The 20,605-nt window shown below is 41.5% G+C and overlaps 1 protein-coding gene across 1 annotated transcript in view; it reads left to right on the top strand.

Moving 5' to 3' along the window:
- Positions 1–20,605, top strand: part of CRISPLD2 (cysteine rich secretory protein LCCL domain containing 2) — a 174,965-nt gene that overhangs the window by 77,230 nt on the left and 77,130 nt on the right. Inside the window, exons 3-6 of the mRNA XM_078668251.1 lie at positions 7,978–8,096; positions 10,298–10,430; positions 12,868–12,983; positions 17,510–17,610. Of these exons, the coding sequence (XP_078524377.1) occupies positions 7,978–8,096; positions 10,298–10,430; positions 12,868–12,983; positions 17,510–17,610 (469 nt within the window). The remainder of the gene's footprint in view (positions 1–7,977; positions 8,097–10,297; positions 10,431–12,867; positions 12,984–17,509; positions 17,611–20,605) is intronic.

Below are 20,605 nucleotides of genomic sequence, written 5' to 3'. Positions count from 1 at the left end.
TCACTTTGGGGACCTGGAATAATCTGAACTGTCGCATTTACATGCGAGAGAGATGGTTAGTAGTTGTTTTGGCAGCAATGACAAGGGCGATGGGTGGTGCAAGCTCCAGTGGCCACCCGGTCAGAGCCCTGTCACTTACTGTTTTACAAATTAAGCACTGGAAACACCCCAGCACTTTAAGGAGAGTAGGTATATGTGCACTGTTAACGTAACTATCCCTGGGGTGTACATTTCCGGTGCCCACATTTAATGTGTAAAATGCACTGTCAGCGGTTGCCTCCTCTCCCAAAATGGTTCCTTCCACAGCGAATACATGAATATATACTTTGTTGGAAAAATCTCCACAGACAGACAGGGTAGGAGTTTCCTTAGCCGCAGTAACTGCCCAAAACGACAGAGAGAATTTCCTTCTGCTAAACTGTCAGTGAGGTCACCTGTTTGCTGAGCCTGTCTCTGTTCCCAGAATCCCACGGCTGCTCCTGTATCTCTGGATGCTCAAAGGGCTTTAGAATGGCCCTGACAGGCACACACAAAGCATCCAAAATGTAAATAAACCATTGCAGAGGTTTCAGGCAGTGTTACCCAGAACTCACTATTATCGTAGGGATAAAGAAAAATAAATAGCTAAGGAAAATGCAATGGAATGTATTAAAATCGAGACAAATGCTCGTAAAATGGCAGTCAGGGCTCTTCTCGCCACCTGCTCTTGTTTGGCGACTGGCTCAAACCCAAGACCACATATATTGGGGCTATTTTCTCAGATCACTCTTTAGTTATAAAACAGTCCCTGCTACCCCCAGCAGAGGATTTTATTGTGCTCAACTCCTACAGCAACAATGGGAGGGTTTGCTCTGGTTACAGCCCTGCCAGCTCCCAACCCTGGATGCCCATTGAGGGCCCTAAAGCAAAGACATGACTTCAGCTTGGTCATCACAGTAAAATTCACAGTGTGGACTGTGCAATAGCAGGTGCTCGTATTCTTCCTCAATTATTAACAGCTTGATTTATTATTTTCTCTTTAGCCCCCCATGCGCTAGCGTGTAATGTAAGCTCTATGCCGTGTATCTAAGGATTGCGGTATCCCCTTACACCGCAGTCTTATATAGAACCAAAAACACAAAGCAGTAGACCAAGGTTCAGCACATCAACTTATTCTGTTTCTCAAATTTGTCTGGTGCAGCTACTCTCATCATCCACTGCCAGGGATGTCCGTCATAAACAAGAGTTTGATAAGCAATTTGAGAGGTGCACTCAATGGAGTCAGAAATACCAGGAAATTCAAAGATTCTCAGAATCCTCTGTTTTTTCTTAAATAGATTCTTTATTTTCTCTTTTGAGATGTGTAGGCACAGCCAACGCGTTTCGTTCCCTATTATTGCCTTGGGAACTTCATCAGGACATTGGGACGGATCATTCAAGTATGATGGTCCAAAGTGTGATAGCACCTTCAGTGTCGGTGCTTGAGAGATGTTTGTGTCAATGATATTCGACCTTTTTTGCCATTAAATGAGCTATCCGGTGTTTAAACCGAGGTAGTGTAAAGGAAGAGTGGTCCGTCTCATTCGTCAGATATCATCCATCAACATAGCCTTGATACGCTCAGGATGCGGAGCCTGTGATAAGGTCTCCCCAGTCTTCTGCTCCTCCACACGGATTGATTGAAGCCAATCAATCAATCCTGAGCACCGACACTGAAGGTGCTATCACACTTTGGACCATCATACTTGAATGATCCGTCCCAATGCCCTGATGAAGTTCCCAAGGCAATAATAGGGAACGAAACGCGTTGGCTGTGCCTGCACATCTCAAAAGAGAAAATAAAGAATCTATTTAAGAAAAAACAGAGGATTCTGAGAATCTTTGAATTTCCTGGTATTTCTGACTCCATTGAGTGCACCTCTCAAATTGCTTATTACACCGCAGTCTTAGCCTGCTTGTGCAAACAGTCGCAGTATTCAGTCTGTGGCAGCTCCAGGACGGCTTCTATTGCAGGTTCGATGAAGTCCATCAAGTTGGCCAACGCGATAGTTTGAAACTTATTTAATGGGCACACCAGGGGGCATATTTTCAAGGACAATGATAAATAAACGCAAATCGCGCTTAGCGCTTTTTTATTTATGACCGTCTATCTCTGGAATTTATCGCCCTGGTAGCGCATTATTGACAACACGTTTCTCCAGGGTGATACAAATTCCAGAAATAGTTTTGCAGGGAACATCGCAGGTTTTCCAGAAATGTTCCCTGCAAAACGGCGATAACCTTGCTGATACAACCCTGTGGTCGTATCAGCATAATCCACCCCCTAGATCAAGCATAGGTTAGTCAGGATTTTAGCAGACGTTAGAATCTAACGTCTGCTAAAATCCTGTGGGCAGCCTTGTAAATATCGCGATGTGAACATCAGCGATATTTGCAAGGTAGTCCATCTGGGGTACGCCCAGTGACACCCACTTTGCATCTCATTAGAGATGCAAAGGGAGGCGTTGGGAAAAAGGGTGCTAACATGCGATTATGCCTTAGAGTTCAATCAAATAGATTAAAGTAATAAAATAAAAACCCTTAGGATTGAGCAGCGCCTCCTGATTGCCTTTGGGCCTAAGAGCTCGGGTCCTTCCGTTGGAATCTATGCACAACTCTCAAGTTTTCCGGGTCCATTTGTGATCAGCTCATCCAGTACTTTTTTTTGCTCTGCATGCTGAGGCTTGAAAAGTTGACCTTTAAATGGTATAAACAAGAATACACGTCCCAAGATGCAATACAAAAACCTTGACAGACTGAGCTACTCCTGCATGGACCTGGGAAACTTGAGAGCTCTTCCAAGGCCACTGGACTACGGTAATGCCCTGTGTGCCAAGAGGCTGTGTGTGTTTGTTGATGAAAGCCCAAACAATACAAAATGCAACAACTGCTTAATGAATCGTTCACTTCAGGCATAAGAGCTGCAGCCTGTACAATCTGCACTAGTTGCCTGTGATCTTCTGCTTCAGTTGTTTGTTTCTTCCATAGGTCCCTGTGCTTGTAGTTTTTGTTTGATGCTCCTTTCGGAAGAGGCATACATTTCTATGCCACTATCTGTGTGTTTTTCAAGCAATGGTGTTACTCCTTATAATGGAAGGGTGCAACTTTTTCATAGGTTCAGAACTTGATCCTACATTCCCTGGGACTCAAGGGTGGTCTGGTACTGGTCATGTCTCCTGTATGGCAATAATGGGGGTTCATCTCCATTGTAGTGCATATGGTTTTGCAGTATAGTTCAGTGCTTTGAAATAACCATAAAGCGACTTGCAACGCCATAGTATACACCTTTGTAAGGCAATCAATAACGAGGTTTTAGAATGAGTTTATACTGTGTAAATGCATCCTATTTTTATTTTTTTAATTAGTTTTTTCCCCTTTTATGCAAGGAATGCACAATGCATCCTTAGAGATGTTTAATAAAGACTCACACTAGATGCCCTGTCTGAGCACAAGGAGGGCCTGAGGAACCCCCTCAGCTTCCATAGCACGCCAGAAGCTCAATCTTAAATCACCTCAAAGTCCACAATATCTCATCAAACAGTAAGCAGGAGAGAATTCCCCAATAAAAGACCAGAAGAAAGTCTAATGATTCTCCATTGCACACCAGGGAGCAGATCTGGACTTGTGAGCAATTCTTGTGAGCATCATGGTTTGTGGAGACCCCAGATGGTCAGAATTAGCAATACCAGACAGAATCTCCACATAGAATTCCTGCTAATAAAAGCTAGACCCCTCAGAAATGGGGAATAACTGTGCAGAGTCAGATTAACTGGTCAGAATTCCGTATGATATTCCTAATTCCACTGGATTTATCACAGACATTTACTACGTCCTTCAAGCTGGGTTTGTGAAGCGGAGGCTTGTAAGGGTGGTGGAGAGTGGAGGACAATGTCAGAGGAAAGTTGCTTGGGTGAGGGTTGGGTGTTTTGTTTGAAGAATGGGTCTGGACTGTAATACAGCCTGTTCCCAATATGATTTTACTGTCCAGATTTTCTGGCAGTAGCAGTGGGCCCAGTGTTCCCACACCTGGAACTCCAGGTACAGGGACACTGGCCCACACATGGTTAAGTGAAATGGAATTTCAAACAGGAATTCCACTTCTTTTAGGCTATTTGAATATTAGATAAATGAAACTGAATACATGGGGGATCCAGACTGCTGCTAAAACTGCTTCTATGTATACCTAAAGTAATTTCTTTTATTCAATGGTACATTGGGCAGGACTAAAAATCAAAGAAAGGATGAATCTGAGAGTTATACTCAGTCATTCTTTTAAGTGCCAACATGTTTCAGGCCCTAGATTAGCCTTTAATGGGTTTCGGACCTTCATCAGGGCGATGGGGATTGCGCCTCTAACTTCTTTTTGTCCATTTATACTGAGGTAAGAGTAAGTCTTAACTTAAAAATTAGCTGGTATGTCTTAATACCTATAAGGATATAAACGAGAACATGTTTCTCAGTGAACAAAAATCAGCATGTATGTAGTCATATGTACAAAGCATGCTTAAATGAATACACTACTGCTCATCAAATCAAGGTGGGATGAGTCAGTCTATGATGAAGCATGCCACAAAAGTGTGAGGATGCTTTTTCTCTTCCATTATAACCACGACTGGTTCCCTTGTAGGCTTGTGTCATCAGTAGTGACAATAGGATACACCATTGCATTTTTTGTGGGTTTTATGGTTGATAATTACGGAAGCCGTGTGAAAATTGAAAAAAACTCTTTCTGGAATATGAATATTAGAACATTCCAACCATGGGCAGAACGGTCTAATTAATTAAAAGAAGCAGAGGGGAAATGCTGATATGGTGAGTAGGATATGCTGCAGATATCTGCAGTTCTACAAGTTCCACATGAAAATATCTGATCTTTATGGTCTGACTCTCAGTTCTGCCAAGTGTCACGCAACAGGCGTGACACTAACACATTTCAGTGTGGTACTCCGCATTACCGCACTGAAATGGAATGTCACGCATATGCTTGTGGTAGCTCTGCCACTAAAAGCCCTGATTAAAGCTGAGCCTGTGGCAGCGCGCCCCTCTGATTTGCGCGTGCTGCTCCAGAGCAGTCTGGTAGCAGCACGCTTGATACAATATCATGATTGCGCTTTAGAACCCGGGCGCGGCTCTCACTATTGGCCTGACGTCATCGCAGGGGACGTCACGTCACATCCTGCTGCCGGAGCGCGGGGTTAGTTTTGAGAGCTGCAAGGCGTGTAGCTACTTTGCGGTCAGCACTGTGTATCACGGCGGGAATGCTGCAAATAATTCATGGCGCAGGTATCGGACGATGCTGCGCTCAGCGCTGCCTGCTGCAGCTCGCACCGGGCCACGCCACAGCTTGCTAGTTTGCCCAATCACCATAGGTAGCGTGGGCGAGAGCGGCTACGCGGCATTAGTTTCAGTTGTTTGGCAATCAGCGCAACTTTGGGCCTGCGGCTTCAGCTCTCAGCACGCGGCCCGACAGGCTTAATGATTCGGCCGTGGGTGGCGCATCAGCATGACTGCCTCAGTTGCCGCCTGCAGTCCAGTACTGAAGCCAGTTCTGCCAGTGCCACGAAAGTCGGAGAGGAGTGTCCAGTCCCGTCGCTGCCCGAGACTGTGCAATCATCGCAGCTGGCCCGTGTTATGTCCACATACGGCCAATGGGGCTCTGCGCTGACACAGAGTAAGTGAAGTTTCACGCACTGTTTCTTCTTGTATTCATATTTACTTTTAGTTATATGTCATTCAGCCTGCGCACAGTTACATACAGCAGCTCTGCATGTAGTCTGCACAAACAAGTTGAACTCAGCTGCGAAAGTAAAGTCTGTCTTGATTAGAACTTACGTTTTAATGGTCACATATACATGCCCTCACTGCCTAATTATCGCACACATCAAGCCGAATCGGACTCTGTGAGTGAGTGTTTACCTTAAAGTCATTTTCACAGGTCCGGACCGGCAGGCAGTTTGGTCTTGTAGCAGCAGAGGCACCTTTATTTCTCTGACCGTAGCCCTGTTAATGTCCTGATGCGCAGTGTTGCCCAACTGCATGTTGAGCAGTTTAATAGCGTTATCGGGGTCTTGTTTGCGGGGGCAGACTCTTACTCCCCAGCACCACCATGGATGGGACCCGCCGGCTGGGAGCTTCGATTTTTACTCCTCACTCCATCAGCTCATGTCCACGCCCCCTCTCTATTTGTACATGTCTGACTATAGGTTTGAGTGAATTCATGTGTGCGATAATTTGAGAATATGTGCATACAAATGTGTATCTATTCATATGTATGTGGTCAGCCCTAAGCAAGTGTTAGCACGAAAGGTATGTACTAAAGCGGAGCCCGAGAAGAGAACTCCAGTCATGTAAATCTGACTCTCACCGGAAAGGTCAGTGACAAAATCCGTCATGGGGAGCGGGTTAGTGGTGGAAACAGGGAAGGCATTCGAGGGTGGACACTGCCTCCCCTCTGGGCTGGGAACCAGCGTAGGCATATTTAAATGAGTATTCAACACTTAATCACTGCCTGTGTACACTGCACAGGCATGTAAGTGTGTTGATTAACAAAGACAAATGACTTATTGTTACCTCACACCCCCATTTCACGGCCCTCTTCAGATACGGGATTGCAACAACATCACATTGGGATCAGCATCTTATACTATCATGACACTCGAGATAGGTGAGGTTGGGACACTGGGTCCAGTATTCACCATTCTGAGTATTCTTCACAAAGGACGTTTTTTTCACTAGGACTTGAGCATTAATGATAAGTGAGGCAAAGGAGTTCATTAACTCTTGGTCAGGCGTTGTCCCAGGTGAGGGTTCAGGTTTGCCTGCCCATAGTTGCCAAGTTTTCAGATTGCTATATGTGACATTTTAATAATTTCATTGTAATTATAAGTCAGCCACCGCAATTGTTTGCACCAGTTTTAAGATCTTTTTAGAGTTTCTTGATCTAATTTGTGACATGTTTGCATTTCCCTTGTCTAAATTGCTTGATTTTATGCTCGCAAGAAAATGTCACTCATACTCATTAAAATGTCACTCATAATTGCATTGAAATTTTGAAAATGTCACACATAGCAATCTGAAACCTTGGCAGCTATGGACTCTTGATCCTCTTAAGTCGAGCACCCAACATTTAAATGGATTTTGTGATTATCCAACCCTAATTCAGACATGGCAGAATGAAAAGCTAGTCAATTGAACCATTTATTGATTCTTGGCAAATCTCTTTATCTTCTTGCGCCTCATTTCACTCATTAGCATCAGGAATTATAACAGCATGCATCCTGACTATCAAATGAGGGACACCTTAGTGGACTTATTGTTGGCTGTTAACTGGCAAATAAATAATTCTATATGGAAAAATGCAGACAAAAATTATTTTAAAGATTGGTGTAATTGGGTGTGTCACAACTGTTGATTAGGCATCTTTACAATCAGGCATTAACATGATATTCTGTGGTCACCCTTGATTAACTTTTCATCTAAATCTTTACATGGCACAAAGGATTTTACTAAGCCTGTATTTGACGGGTTTCTGACACCTCCTTGAAGTCTTTTAAACACTGTAAGGTCTTTACTTACATTTCGTATGAGGTTTATATCAAACTATACATATTTTGTTTCAGATCGTGGCAAATCAGTTAAAAGTTTTCATAATTTTTATTTTTCATGGGTAAAGATGTTACTATACAGAAACAACGTTACTCCTCTGCCTATACTTTTTTCTTTTCCTCTTCCATTTTCTTTTCAATCATTAATATAATGAATATGAAATGTTGATTTAACTTTTTAGAAGTTGTTTAGAATTATTATTTTAGCTTAGATTTATGTTTTTTTTCCTCTGGTTTTATGATGTTATGAAATGAAACTCTTCAAATATAATGTTAGCAGTAACTTTGTGTATATGTAACTTGTTCATGAGATGAAGTATGTGGTGTAACGATGCTCATGTCATTTCTGACACAGACCTGGGATGATGAGCTGGAGCGTTCTTCCGAAGCCTGGGCTCAGGAGTGCAAATGGGAGCATGGACCAGCCGGCCTCCTCATGTCTATTGGCCAAAACCTCGCAGTCCACTGGGGCAGGTAAGACTTTAACCCTTTAATAAGGAGTTTAACTGAAACACAAATCAAATTATGTGGAAGAGTAAATTAAAAGATGAAAGGGGAATTCGCTAGTATAGTAGTCTGGATGTTGAAGGCTTTACTTAAGGTGTATAAAAGGGAAAATAAAAAGAATTAGCTCCTGCCAGACAGTCTCAGTTAATTTTGCAGATTGTCATGGTAGAGGAAGCGTAAATCCTTCCCCCAACATTGTAGCTAGATAATCACTTTGAAAGCTCTGTATGCACTATACACTTCTAGCACCAGGAAAATGAGGGATTGAAAAAAAGGTTTCCCCTTTAGAAGCAATCGGTGCGATTCTCAGGGAATTGGATTCCACCTTGGAACTGAATACAAAACATTATATGCATTTACTATATCATGCGTTGATCCCACTGATACTCATGAATGGTTATTTTTTTTGCACTGGATGATACAAGCCAACTCTATGACCATACGTATATATGCTTACACTACTGCGTCCAATCTCACACTCTGTTTACACTTCATGATCAATAACAGTGATAAATGCCACACCATGTTTGAATCATGTCTTTGAACCTCACCATCACCTCCCGTATGAGACATACTACATCCAACACTTTTCCAACCAAACACCCCAAAAGGGCACTCAGGATTCAAATGCAGATGGGAGTGCTTCATGGCCTTGGTAGATTTATGAGGCAACATACAAATGCTACCATATAATACAAAACAGTACTTGGTTTTAGTGTGTTGCCTATGTTCACTGATGTGGGCTTGTGGACAGTGAACATGCCTTTTAGATTTTCAAATTAAATGGCCAAGCACTGAACCAATCTCAGGAGTTTCTACAATCCAAATTGTTGCTGTCTTGTCCCCCAAACAAAAAAAACTGCTAAGAGTCACAGGTTGCTTTGACCCTTTTGTGAGCTGATTGGTGAGGGGATTTTGTCTGGAGACAGTGTGTCCATTCATTAGCTTGCTGTTGATATCCAGTTGCATCTTAGAGTTTCATTCTTAGTTGAAGTCCACCATCTGAAGAGTTGCCTCTCTGAATGAAAGCATCTTCATTAAAATGTTGCTGCAAAACAAATTTTGGTAATTTTTCCAGGGAATCCCATTTGTATATGTAAGACATGGCTTGTGCTATTGGCTAAATATATGATTGTGCCAATGTTGATGTTTCCATTATGTGTCCAAACTCTCCCTTTGCTTGCTCACTCCCAACATTTCCAATTACCCCCAATGCATGTCATACTTGTGAGAAGGATCCAGGCTGTTCTTTGTGTGGGGTTGTTTATGCTTGGTTGATGCAGAGCTGGGCCTGTCATTTGTTGATGGGGCAAGCATGCTCTTATTGAGGTCTCCCCCAACCTCTAAAGACTTCACTTGAAAAGAATACAGTGGAATTGAATAGAAAAGTGACATCCTTCAAAAAAATATATATGATGTTGCAATTGCAAGGAATGCTGTAATGCAAATTATTGAAAATTAGGAAACTGAAAAAACACAGACGTGTGCATAGAAAAGAAAACATGGAAATGACACAATCTTAGAATATTGGTACACAACCATTGTCAGTCCTTTGGGCAGATAGACACATGATCATAAAAGACTAACAGTTGAAATCAAAGAATGCACAATGTGAAATATGAAATCGGAGGTAGTGCCAGGTGCATTGGTTCCATAACAGCTTCATTTGGTCAAGGACCTCCGCTGCACTATCCTAGTGTGATTTCACCAGCCTATATTTAAAAACATTGGTTCTTTTTAAATATAATGTTTGCGTAATCATCATTTTATAATTGATTGAGTTTGATCAGCTGAATACTAGCAGAGGCATCATATAGCTTCTTATCACGAGCCACCAGCACTGGCATCTCATTTCTGAAACTTCTGCATTCTTGGATCTCTAAGCAGTCTCACTGGACGTCAAGTGAGATAATCAGACTAGAGCAGTAGATTGTATTGGTTTGTGAAAAGAACACCCATGATTGAAAGCTTGATATACCTTTGGTATGGAGCCAAAAAGTCAACCTAGGGATTAGCATTTTCCATTAATGAATGGAGCAGCAAGACATATTTTGAATGTCTAGTGTGAAATTATGGGCATTTTCTGTACTTGAAGAGTCACACTGAGCATTACTCTCATGCCACCACCATTGCCGGCTCTATGACCTCTTGTGTTTCCGTAATTCCAGGTATCGCTCTCCTGCCTTCCACGTCCAGTCCTGGTACGACGAGGTGAAAGACTATACTTATCCCTATCCTCATGAATGTAACCCATGGTGCCCGGAGAGGTGCTCTGGACCCATGTGCACTCACTACACACAGGTAAGATTGGCTCATCATCTGCCCCTAGATTGTCCTCCTGTGTGTGTTACATGCCCAGTGGGGTCCATGATTTGGTATTAACCTTTCTCTGCACATCCCTCCCTCCCTTTCATTTAGCTCTCCCTGCAGTTCTTTGCCACTCTAGTTATCTATTACTCCTTTTGTGGCCATACCTTCATCTTCTGCCTCTACCTCAGCCATTCCTTTACCTCATTATCTTCTCCTGTCCCTCCTTTCATTTTTTCTTTTCACCTGGTCTATGTCTTGTTTTCTTTACCTTTTAACCCGTTCCTGGTTCCCAATCACAGTTTCTCTGCTTCCTCCTTCTCTGGTCCATCCTTTCATTTATTTTTCTTCACTCTTCACTCTTCCCTCATCCTTCATTCTTTTACTTCTCTTCTGCTCTCTTGGCTCTACCCTCTTCTCCTGTTCATTTTCTGAATCCAATTCAAATTACATTGCTCCATCCTTTGAATCGCCCCTCCCTTGCTGCGCCAGTTATCTCTCTCTCTCCTCCTCCTCTTCATCTCTTTCATTATTTGCTAGTCTCGTTCTGCATCTCTTTGCACTTATGTTGCGTGCAATTATTTATCATCTCTCCCTTTCACTGATGTCCCCTTTGATATTGTCCTCCTTTCCGATTTCCCATATATTAGTACATTTCCTTCCTCCCTACATTTCCCTTCATCTCCTTCTTCCTCTTCTTGTCCATTCCTTCATTTCTTTCTCCATTCATGGTTCCTCCAACATATCCAATTTCTTATGTCCCTTCTTCTCTTTGTTCTCCCCTTCTTTCCCTTTACCTCTTTCTTCTCTCCTCCTCTCCTGTTCAGTGTCTCCTAGTTCATCCTCTCTTGGTCCGTTCTTCAAGTTTGTTCCTCCTTTGCTGCCCCAGTTATCTCCCAACTTTTCCTCTCTTTCACCCTCGTGTAGTTTCTATCCTAATTCGTTTGCTCTTATACCATCTGCAGTAATCCATTACCCCTTCCTTTCATTGCTGGCCCCTTATTTCATATTTTGACTCCTTTGCCAGGACATTTCTTTATTTTTTTTATAAGCTTTATTTTTTGAATTTTCAATACAAACAAGACAAAGGTTGGTATTGTGGCGCATAGCATTAACACCTGTTTCATACAAATCAGGCAGTTCATGGCAATACAACAACATCACATGTTGGGGGAAGGGCACTAGGTCAAATACAGTGCATGTCAATCAGGGACAGTATCTAACAGCCATAGTGCATTATATGAGTATCACATTCCAGCTTATTACGAAGGTGTATAGAGGGTAGTGGCTAGTCCTCCATGCAGAGTAACAGTGAACAATAATAAGTTGTGCGAAATAATCGTCCATACATTCACATATGCAGTCAGTTTCCGGAATTATAGCCTATCTACAGGTAGTTTCACATAGCGGGTCAGGCAGATTCCACATGGCCGTCTCCGCCAGCCCGTGTTGCCAGGACATTCCTTTCACATATTTTGTCCCTTTCGCTTTCCTCCTCCCAGTTTCATTCCTTCATCACTTTCTCCACTCTTAGTTACTACCACTTAACTCTTTCCTCCTCATCCCCCTTCATCTCCTTGCTCTCCCTTCCTGTGCTGTTTGTAGTCTTCATCAATTTTATTTTCATTTGGTCCGTCATTTAATCTTGTTCCTTCTGTTATGCCCGGGAAATTAAATTCCTTCTCCCCCATCCCAGTCCATTTTTGTATTTCTCCTTCATCGTTTCCTCTCTCCACGTCCCTTTGTTTACCTCGCTCCTTCTGTCCTCTTCCTCCCTTTTTACATTTAAATCATGTTCTTCCTAATTCTCTGTGTGAAATGGGTAATAATTGCCAGATGTGCTTGGAACATGTTTGTTTCATGTTCGAAACAGAAGGATATTACATTCCCTTCTACCCCTAGCAGTGCTGGGACAGCCCACAGCTCAGTAGTCCCTCCAATGACCCCAACTCTAACAAAAATGCCGCCATCCCACTTTGATTAAAAATGAGGATTCTTTTGCTAAGTTTGGCACTCTTATGGTTGAGCAGTTACACCATGTGTGACAAGAAGCTTAGGTGTCCCATGACATATTATGCACAGGATCCTCCCTGTCTAGTATACCAATAATACACGGTTTTGTGTTAGTGACGCCAAAGCAACATCTGATTTGTAGGGTAAAAAAATAATAACAATGCTTTCCAATAAACTATTTCTTGAGCTATGGAGATCTCTACCAAGAAATATCTGTGACAGAGACTGTTACAACTGACATCTCCTATCTAGGGATCTGTGTGGAATGGTTGTGGGTATCCTAACTCAGCCATTTATTCCAAAACCTCAAACATCTTCTAACGATTGACGTTTGTCTGGTATTGATTTTTGGATTGCCTAATTTATTTCACTGCTATTTACATTTCCTTGATGGTGACTGTACGCATTTCATTTACAGATTGTCTGGTCAACAACCACCAAGATAGGTTGCGCTGTGAATGTCTGCAAGCAAATGAGCGTTTGGGGTGACATATGGGAAAATGCTGTCTACTTGGTGTGCAACTACTCCCCAAAGTAAGAATACATGACCTAGACATGGGTTGAATTATTTTATGTTTATTCTTTTGCATGCTATGTTAGATCACGGTATGTTGTGTTAATGTATATCATGGTAATCTTGCCTATGGTCCATCATGCCACGTTTGTTTTTTGTATCACACATATGCCACCACTTTGAATTTCTTTTAATGCGAGCCATATTCTTTTCATACTAAAATGAGTGAATATCCTGTGCAGCGCGAGCCTTAAAAAAATATCACCCTTCTCCTTCCTTTGATCCCTATGAGCAACTAAGACATATACCAACATTAAACAAATGTTTTGTTTAAAATATATACAATTCACATATAAATGCTCCAAGTCTTCTAATAAAACAACAACCAACCTCATCAGAAGTTTCATCCACAGGAGATACATTTTAGTGGTATATTTAAAGGTTTTTGGTTTCCTGCCTACAGCTAAATTTTTTGTCGTTTGTTTTTTCTTTATTTCAACAAGTAGCCCATACTGACATGGTAAACAACTTTTACCACAAAACATTTTCTCCGCAGGGAATCACAACGCGGTCGTTACAACGACCGTGTTGTGATTCTGCATACCATTACTAACCAAGTCGGAAAAACGACTTGCGGAGGGGGGGAGGTGTTGGATTTAAAATCAAACACCTTCCCTAGTGTCCGCACAGACTGGAGTTGGATTAGTAAATTATACTATTCCAACATCCAGCGCCCCCCCCCCCTCCGCAAGTCGTTGTTCTGACTTGCGGAGTAATGGTATGCGGAATCACAACGCGGTAGTTGTAACGACCGCGTTGTGATTCCCTGCGGGGAAAAAGACTGCGGGATAACGACATACATTCTACTGGCAGCACAGAGACAGAACGCTTGGCATACTACTCTTATCTAAGAACATGTTTTAAACACTCACATCCACCCAAGGAAGGAAGCAAACAACTCTGTCATCCGCATCAACAAACTACACAAGTGACACATTTTGGCATGCATCAGTTGGTAGGCCACAAAACATATGGAGGCCTCCACTGATACAACCCACAAAATAGTAGGCAATGGTTCAGGACAATGGAAATAAACCAACCAGAATAGCAACAATTGGCCATCCCCGTGGTGAAGTCCATATAATGCAGGACCCCAATTGGTCTAATTCACTGAATAACTGTGCATTGATAAAGTTAAAAAGATACATGAATGGATAAAACCAATCCCAACGGCATAGGAGTGTATTATAAATTAATTCACACAGGTCGTTGCAAATCGCAGTGTCCACTGTGCAAAGTCTCAGGAGTGGCGGGGCTTAAAAAGCATATTCACATCTCCTTGAGACTTGCATGTAATGTACAGATGCTTTGGGACCCACTCCCACCGGTGCACAGTAATGAATTGGGTACCAGATGCCGAGAGCAGGCATCTACAGTTAGCAAAGTGAAAGCAGTCAATTTCTGACAATTTACACTCTGCATGTGCAGTATTCGAGGTTTGGGCTTCTGTGATGCAATAGAAAAAACTGTAATGCCACATAACATCAAACACTGAAACATACCATAAAGCATAACACAAACTATAGCATAAACCATCACATAACAAATAATTTCACTTAAGGCATAATATAACAAACCATAACATATTTTTCTTGTACAGTGGTAGCTTGTGCTAAGAGGCTGCTGCACAAAACATAATATATAGCAAAAAAATAGCATAATACAGAACTCAAAATAGCAAAAAGGCTTTTCGTGGAGACTTTACCTAGACAGCAAAGGTGATCAACTGAAAATGGCCTTCTGAGACTCCGTAGTGAATGGTCCTTCTATTATCCAGTCTCATGTGAACAGACGCAGAGGGCCCAATGGAAAATGGAAAAAGCCTTTAAAAAGCGCTGTGTTCAGCCAATGGCGCTCGCCTTCCATGCCGCGAGGCGACTTTCTATCAGGTCCGGGAAACTGGACGCGCTTCTGGAGAAAAGCTGAGTAATGCCAAGGAAAGTTTACGGAATCCATCTCCACTTTTCTGCTCCCAGCGGAAAATGGAACAGCTTGTTTCTGTTTTGAGTCTTTGGAGGACGTCTGTTTGAGAATGGTCGCTGTTAGTCAGTGAGAGCAGTTCGGATACTCTGAGAGAGAAACGTGCAGCGAAGAGGCCGCAGCAGCCAAAATAAAATGCAAATCTCGCTGCTTAATGGCATTCACTGTATTTTGCAAAGTTGACTTAGTTTTGTAAACTTTTTTTTCTCCTGCGGAGGGTATGCTGATGGAAAACATAGCCCTATGTCTGTACATCCTTAGTCAAATGTGTGCCAGCCTGGATGTACAGGGGAAACTTAATTTTAAACATAGTAAGGTGTGTCTGGTTTCATGCTAACTTTCAGTTCATTTCTTGAGATTGTAGCAAAAGCGATGTGTGCCAAGGTGCTAAAATAATGTCCCCTTGACTTTCCTATTTTTCGTGCAAGTGTCATCTCCAAGTCCACCACCTCCACGTATAAGGTTCTCAGGAAGTGCTTGTGAACATACCCGGTAGAGAAACTACCCATTTTAGGAGCACAGCGGCACACCAAAAGCCAGGACATCACCAGATTGCAGACAAAAAACTGCAGCAGACTAATAGGAGACAGGCCTTCTCCATCTCTGCCCTGTCCTCGGGAACAAAAACCTTGTTAACATTAGAACTGCCCCAATACCCCAGCTAGTCAGAAAGTACCTGACCTCTTCAGAGAACACAACGTCTCCACGAAATATGGGGTGCTTAATTTGTAAAAGAATAAGTGCAGTGGCCCAAAGTTTTGTTCAGAAGTCTGCGTCCTAATTCCATCTTGTGCCTCTTTAATCAACCACCAGACACTGCCTGTCTCTTTATTTCACTCTAGCAGACTGGTTTTCTCTCACTTCCTCTGAATCAAAGTTTGTTGAATTAAAAATAAGTGCCAGTCTAAAAAATGAGTGTTGGTAGTCCCCACCTGGAACCACTGGCTCAAATTAAGCAATGGCAAAATTTCTTGCCACACATGAATGCTATTTCCCATTGTAGCAATCCAAAAACACATAACAGGACTCCCCTTGTAAGCTGCTTTACAAACATCCATGTTCACATTTACATTCCCTGTTGACATTAGGACATGACACATTTAGGGGTCGATGCACTAGCCCTTTTCAAGTTTACGTCAATTATACTTTTGCATGGAAATGCTGCATTGAATGAATACAAGAGTGCCTCCAAATCACAAAGGTAAAATCTATGTGCTTCACTATATTCTCTATGTGTGTAATGTACACTAACTCTTGGTACATTATGAACACCCCATGTCCTGGCAGGTATTCAAAAGATGGCAAACTCAAGGGATAGTCGAAAGAATGGTACATTTGCGGATAGTTCCAAAAGATTGGGCATGTTTGTGCTACACTTGATTAAGTGTCTATCTTACACCCAAAACGTTCTGGTGGAATTTGTAGAAAAACTGCTGCTAAGCAAGGGCACTCATCTATACAGTTTGTATAGAAGTGTGTAGGAAGGGGTAGCACATAGCGCAAAACTATTTCATTAGGAGGAACGAAAGTTTGGTCAGAATATAGAATGCATATACCACATTTAAGTATATCTTGGGCATTAATAGGGTACAGAAAACGAGTCTATTTCTGCATATAAGTTACTCTTGAAATATTAACAAGAAGACTTGTCGAAAATAGGCTCAGGGGTAACACAAGGGTGTTTTCCTTTATAGAAAGCATGGTACACACAATCATGCTCAAGCAGAGAAAAAACACTAACAAAGTTCAGCAAGAATTAGCAAAAGTAGGGCTTGCCTGTGGCACAGCAATGCAGGTCTATAGGCTTTGCCAATGCTTGCTTTTTCCCCAGATAGCCACCATGTGTGGACATTCATACATGGCAGCCATCTTGAAATTGTTTCTTAAAGCAAAAGAAAATTCAGTCAAAGATGACTAACCTGCATGGACACGCATGTGCAGCAGCTATCTTGGAATTGTTTTTATTTTGCTTCAATACAAAATATTCAATGTTGGCCTCTGTGTGTGCGCACACATGAATGACAACCATCTCTGAATGTTTTTTCTTTAAGATAAAGAATTCAAAGTTGGCTGCAGCACAAACGTATGCAATCCTAGAAATATATTTCTTAAAACAAAAGACAATCCTTTCCTAGAAAGCCAACTTGCACATGAACCTGGGATAGCACAAGCGGCCATCTTTGAATGGTTTAGTAACCTTTTAAAGATGGCTTCCCACTGGGAACTGCAACGACCTGAGCATGAGGGGGATGGGAGGACAGCAAGTGCTGAGTAATGCAATCGTGAACAAGGGTGTCAGGAAGTGACATAAAGGTAGGGAGAAAGTAATTCCTCTTGCACTGCAAAGCAAGATCTGAATACAGACAGAGAACTGTAGACTAAGCAGAACAAGAATCATATTTTTGTAGGCCTCTGGGAAATAGGCACGCTGTACTGAGTTGTAAATCCGTGCCTTCTGTAAAAATATATGCATCTGAGCAATGTTTTTGTGATTTCATTTTCACAGAGGAAACTGGATTGGAGAAGCTCCTTACAAGAATGGCCGCCCATGCTCTGAATGTCCACCCAGTTATGGTGGGAACTGCAAGGACAACCTTTGCTACAAAGGTAAGGTGCAACAGGATCTGCATATTTACCCTTTCTACCTATTCAGCCAACTTGGAAGGGATCAAAGTCGTTCGTGCACGAATAGCTTGTCATGCCTCCCGCGCAAATCCGGACACCAAGGGTCAGATGTATGAAGCCTTTTTCTCGTTCGTTAACGCCGTTTGCGAACGGGAACAAGCCTTTTGGGAAGTTTCATCCCAAAAGGCCCTCGCAAAATATGGAATCCCAAAATTTGCGATTCCCTATTTTGCAAATGCATTTAAGGAATCGCAAATTGCGATTCCTGAAATGCAATTCTGGAAACACCCAAGTTGTGCAGATTTTGCATTAAGAAACTGCAAATTACCACTAACTTCAAGTTGGTGGTATTTGTGATTTCCTTGAAAAATGTTCTTTTTTGCATTTTTCAAAGTGAAATGTAGCACACAAATATGACCTTAAGGCATGTATGTGTGCCACATGTGCACACATGCATATTTTAGGGGTGCAACAGGGTGTCCTTTTGGCACCCTTGCACACTTGAAATTGCATTCGCAATTTGCGAGTACCTATTGGGTACTCGCAAATTGCAAATGTCTTCCTATTCATTCCTATGGGCCTGTAGACAGACCCATAGGGATGAATGGGAAGGTATTCCTTAACTGCGAATCGCAATTTGCGATTCACAATTAAGGAATGTGTAGGAATCGCAATTATTATTGCGAAACCTACATACATTGCATTTTGTGAGTCCTTCATAGCGAATCACAAAAATTAGCTTTTAAGGACTCACAAGCTGCAAAGATGATACATCTGCCCCCAAATGCCTAATGAATACAGGGCCCAGTCACCTCAAATGAGCATTTTGACTTTAGTCACTTAAAATGGTAGTTTGTCACACTGGGTACATACTTATGACACAGCCGCTGTCAGGCTCAGATATGAGCATTAAACGCTGCTTCAGAACAGCAAGGTTTATGAAAACCACAGGCAGGAGAAAACAGGAGGAAAGCAAATATAGATGACCATGTCCTATGACGAGAGGCATTGGACAATAAAGCAATGCCGGTCCAAATTATGTGGTACAGCAGACAGAATTAGGTAGCAAGATGAGACAAACTCAGTCAGTTACTGTACTTCTTATTTTAGGTTTGAAAGACTTTCTAGACAGTAAACTGGTCCTTGGAATTGTACTGACATTTTACTTGTAATATATTCTAATTTCATGTGTATTTTATGTAGTAGTGATTATCCCCAATTTGGTATTATGCATTGATTTGCTTGCTGTCCTTACCTGTACAGCCCCCCAGAGTTCAGACAGCCAGGCCATTCTTCCTCTGAGATTGATAAAATGAGTGTTGTTCCTAATATTAAAGGCATATTAGACCATACATTCATAATACTTCAGACATAGCCTGAGTATTGTATACACATAATTTACAAACATCGGTATTATGCATACCTTATGCAAATGTACCTCCCGAGCCAAGCAGTATCTACGTCCTGCATCATTATGAAATAACTAATTTCTTCTTGCATGCTCACAATATTGCTTTCTAACAGTAACAGGTGTAAATAAATTACACACTTTGTATCTTCATCAGCCAAATAGTTTTATCATGTAGGATATTTTTCCCCTAAAAAGTTATCTGATCTTTCCTGTTCTTTGTCCTTCCAGTTAATTTGTAATGCAATTTCGGTTGACTGCTGTAAATGATTCCATCTTATATTAAAATAAAATTCATATCTAATTCATGTTGTTGCGTTAGATCTGATACTAGCTTTATGAAACTCCTACACACTCTTGATGGAGTATTTAGTTTTATACTGGTAGGGACGCTATCATTATATAGAATTCAGGAAGTGATTATATGTTATTCAGGAAGTGATTATATAGTATTCAGGAAGTGATTATATAGTATTCAGGAAGTGATTATATGGTATTCAGGAACTGATTATATAGTATTCAGGAAGTGATGATATAGTATTCAGGAAGTGATTATATGTTATTCAGGAAGTGATTATATAGTATTCAGGAAGTGATTATATAGTATTCAGGAAGTGATTATATGGTATTCAGGAACTGAATATATAGTATTCAGGAAGTGATGATATAGTATTCAGGAAGTGATTATATGTTATTCAGGAAGTGATTATATAGTATTCAGGAAGTGATTATATGGTATTCAGGAACTGATTATATAGTATTCAGGAAGTGATGATATAGTATTCAGGAAGTGATTATATGTTATTCAGGAAGTGATTATATAGTATTCACGAAGTGATTATATGGTATTCAGGAACTGATTATATAGTATTCAGGAAGTGATGATATAGTATTCAGGAAGGGAATGCTTTAATGCATGTGCCAGACTCTCTTCAAGCCCATCTTGCCTCTCTTCAAGCCCATCTTGCCTCTGAAAGACAAAGACTTGCTTATCTTCTTGTGATAAGCCGACACAGAATTTTCTGAAAGGTGGCACTTAGGTATGACAAATGTTGTAAATGGCTCCCATTTTGAAATAAGCACCCTATTGCAGCAAACCATGTTCAAGCAGTCCATTTCTGGGCTTGGCTTCCGTTATATAAATTTAATTTCTGGCATACTCTGAAATACTCAGGACCTGCTGACATTTAAGAAATATATTAGAAGACCAATTTAAAAAGATTTAGATTTTCAACACTAAAGTTGGATTTCGTTGTTGCTGTTAGCAAGTGAATCTGTAAATACAGGAAGTCTGGTATGTTCGAGCCACACTGATCTCATAGTTATTAAGCCTATCTGTTGTTATGATTAGTGTTTGGTTTAATACCCTTCTATTTAGGGGTGTGATGTTCTGCGGGGAATGAGGTGTTCCTGGTCTGATGGCGCCTCAGTTCATTGTGGAACCTTTGAGGTGGGGAGGCCTTTTACAGCTTTTTCCACTTCTCGCAATAGCGTGATCTTGAGCTGAATTCTACACTTTCAAATCTGTATTTCTCTGCAAGCTTGAGGCTCCAAGCTAGATAATTATTC

The sequence above is a fragment of the Lissotriton helveticus genome, chromosome 12 (assembly GCF_964261635.1).
Source record: "Lissotriton helveticus chromosome 12, aLisHel1.1, whole genome shotgun sequence".
NCBI classification, from domain to species: Eukaryota; Metazoa; Chordata; class Amphibia; order Caudata; family Salamandridae; genus Lissotriton; species Lissotriton helveticus.
This window is presented reverse-complemented; position numbering and strand designations above follow the sequence as displayed.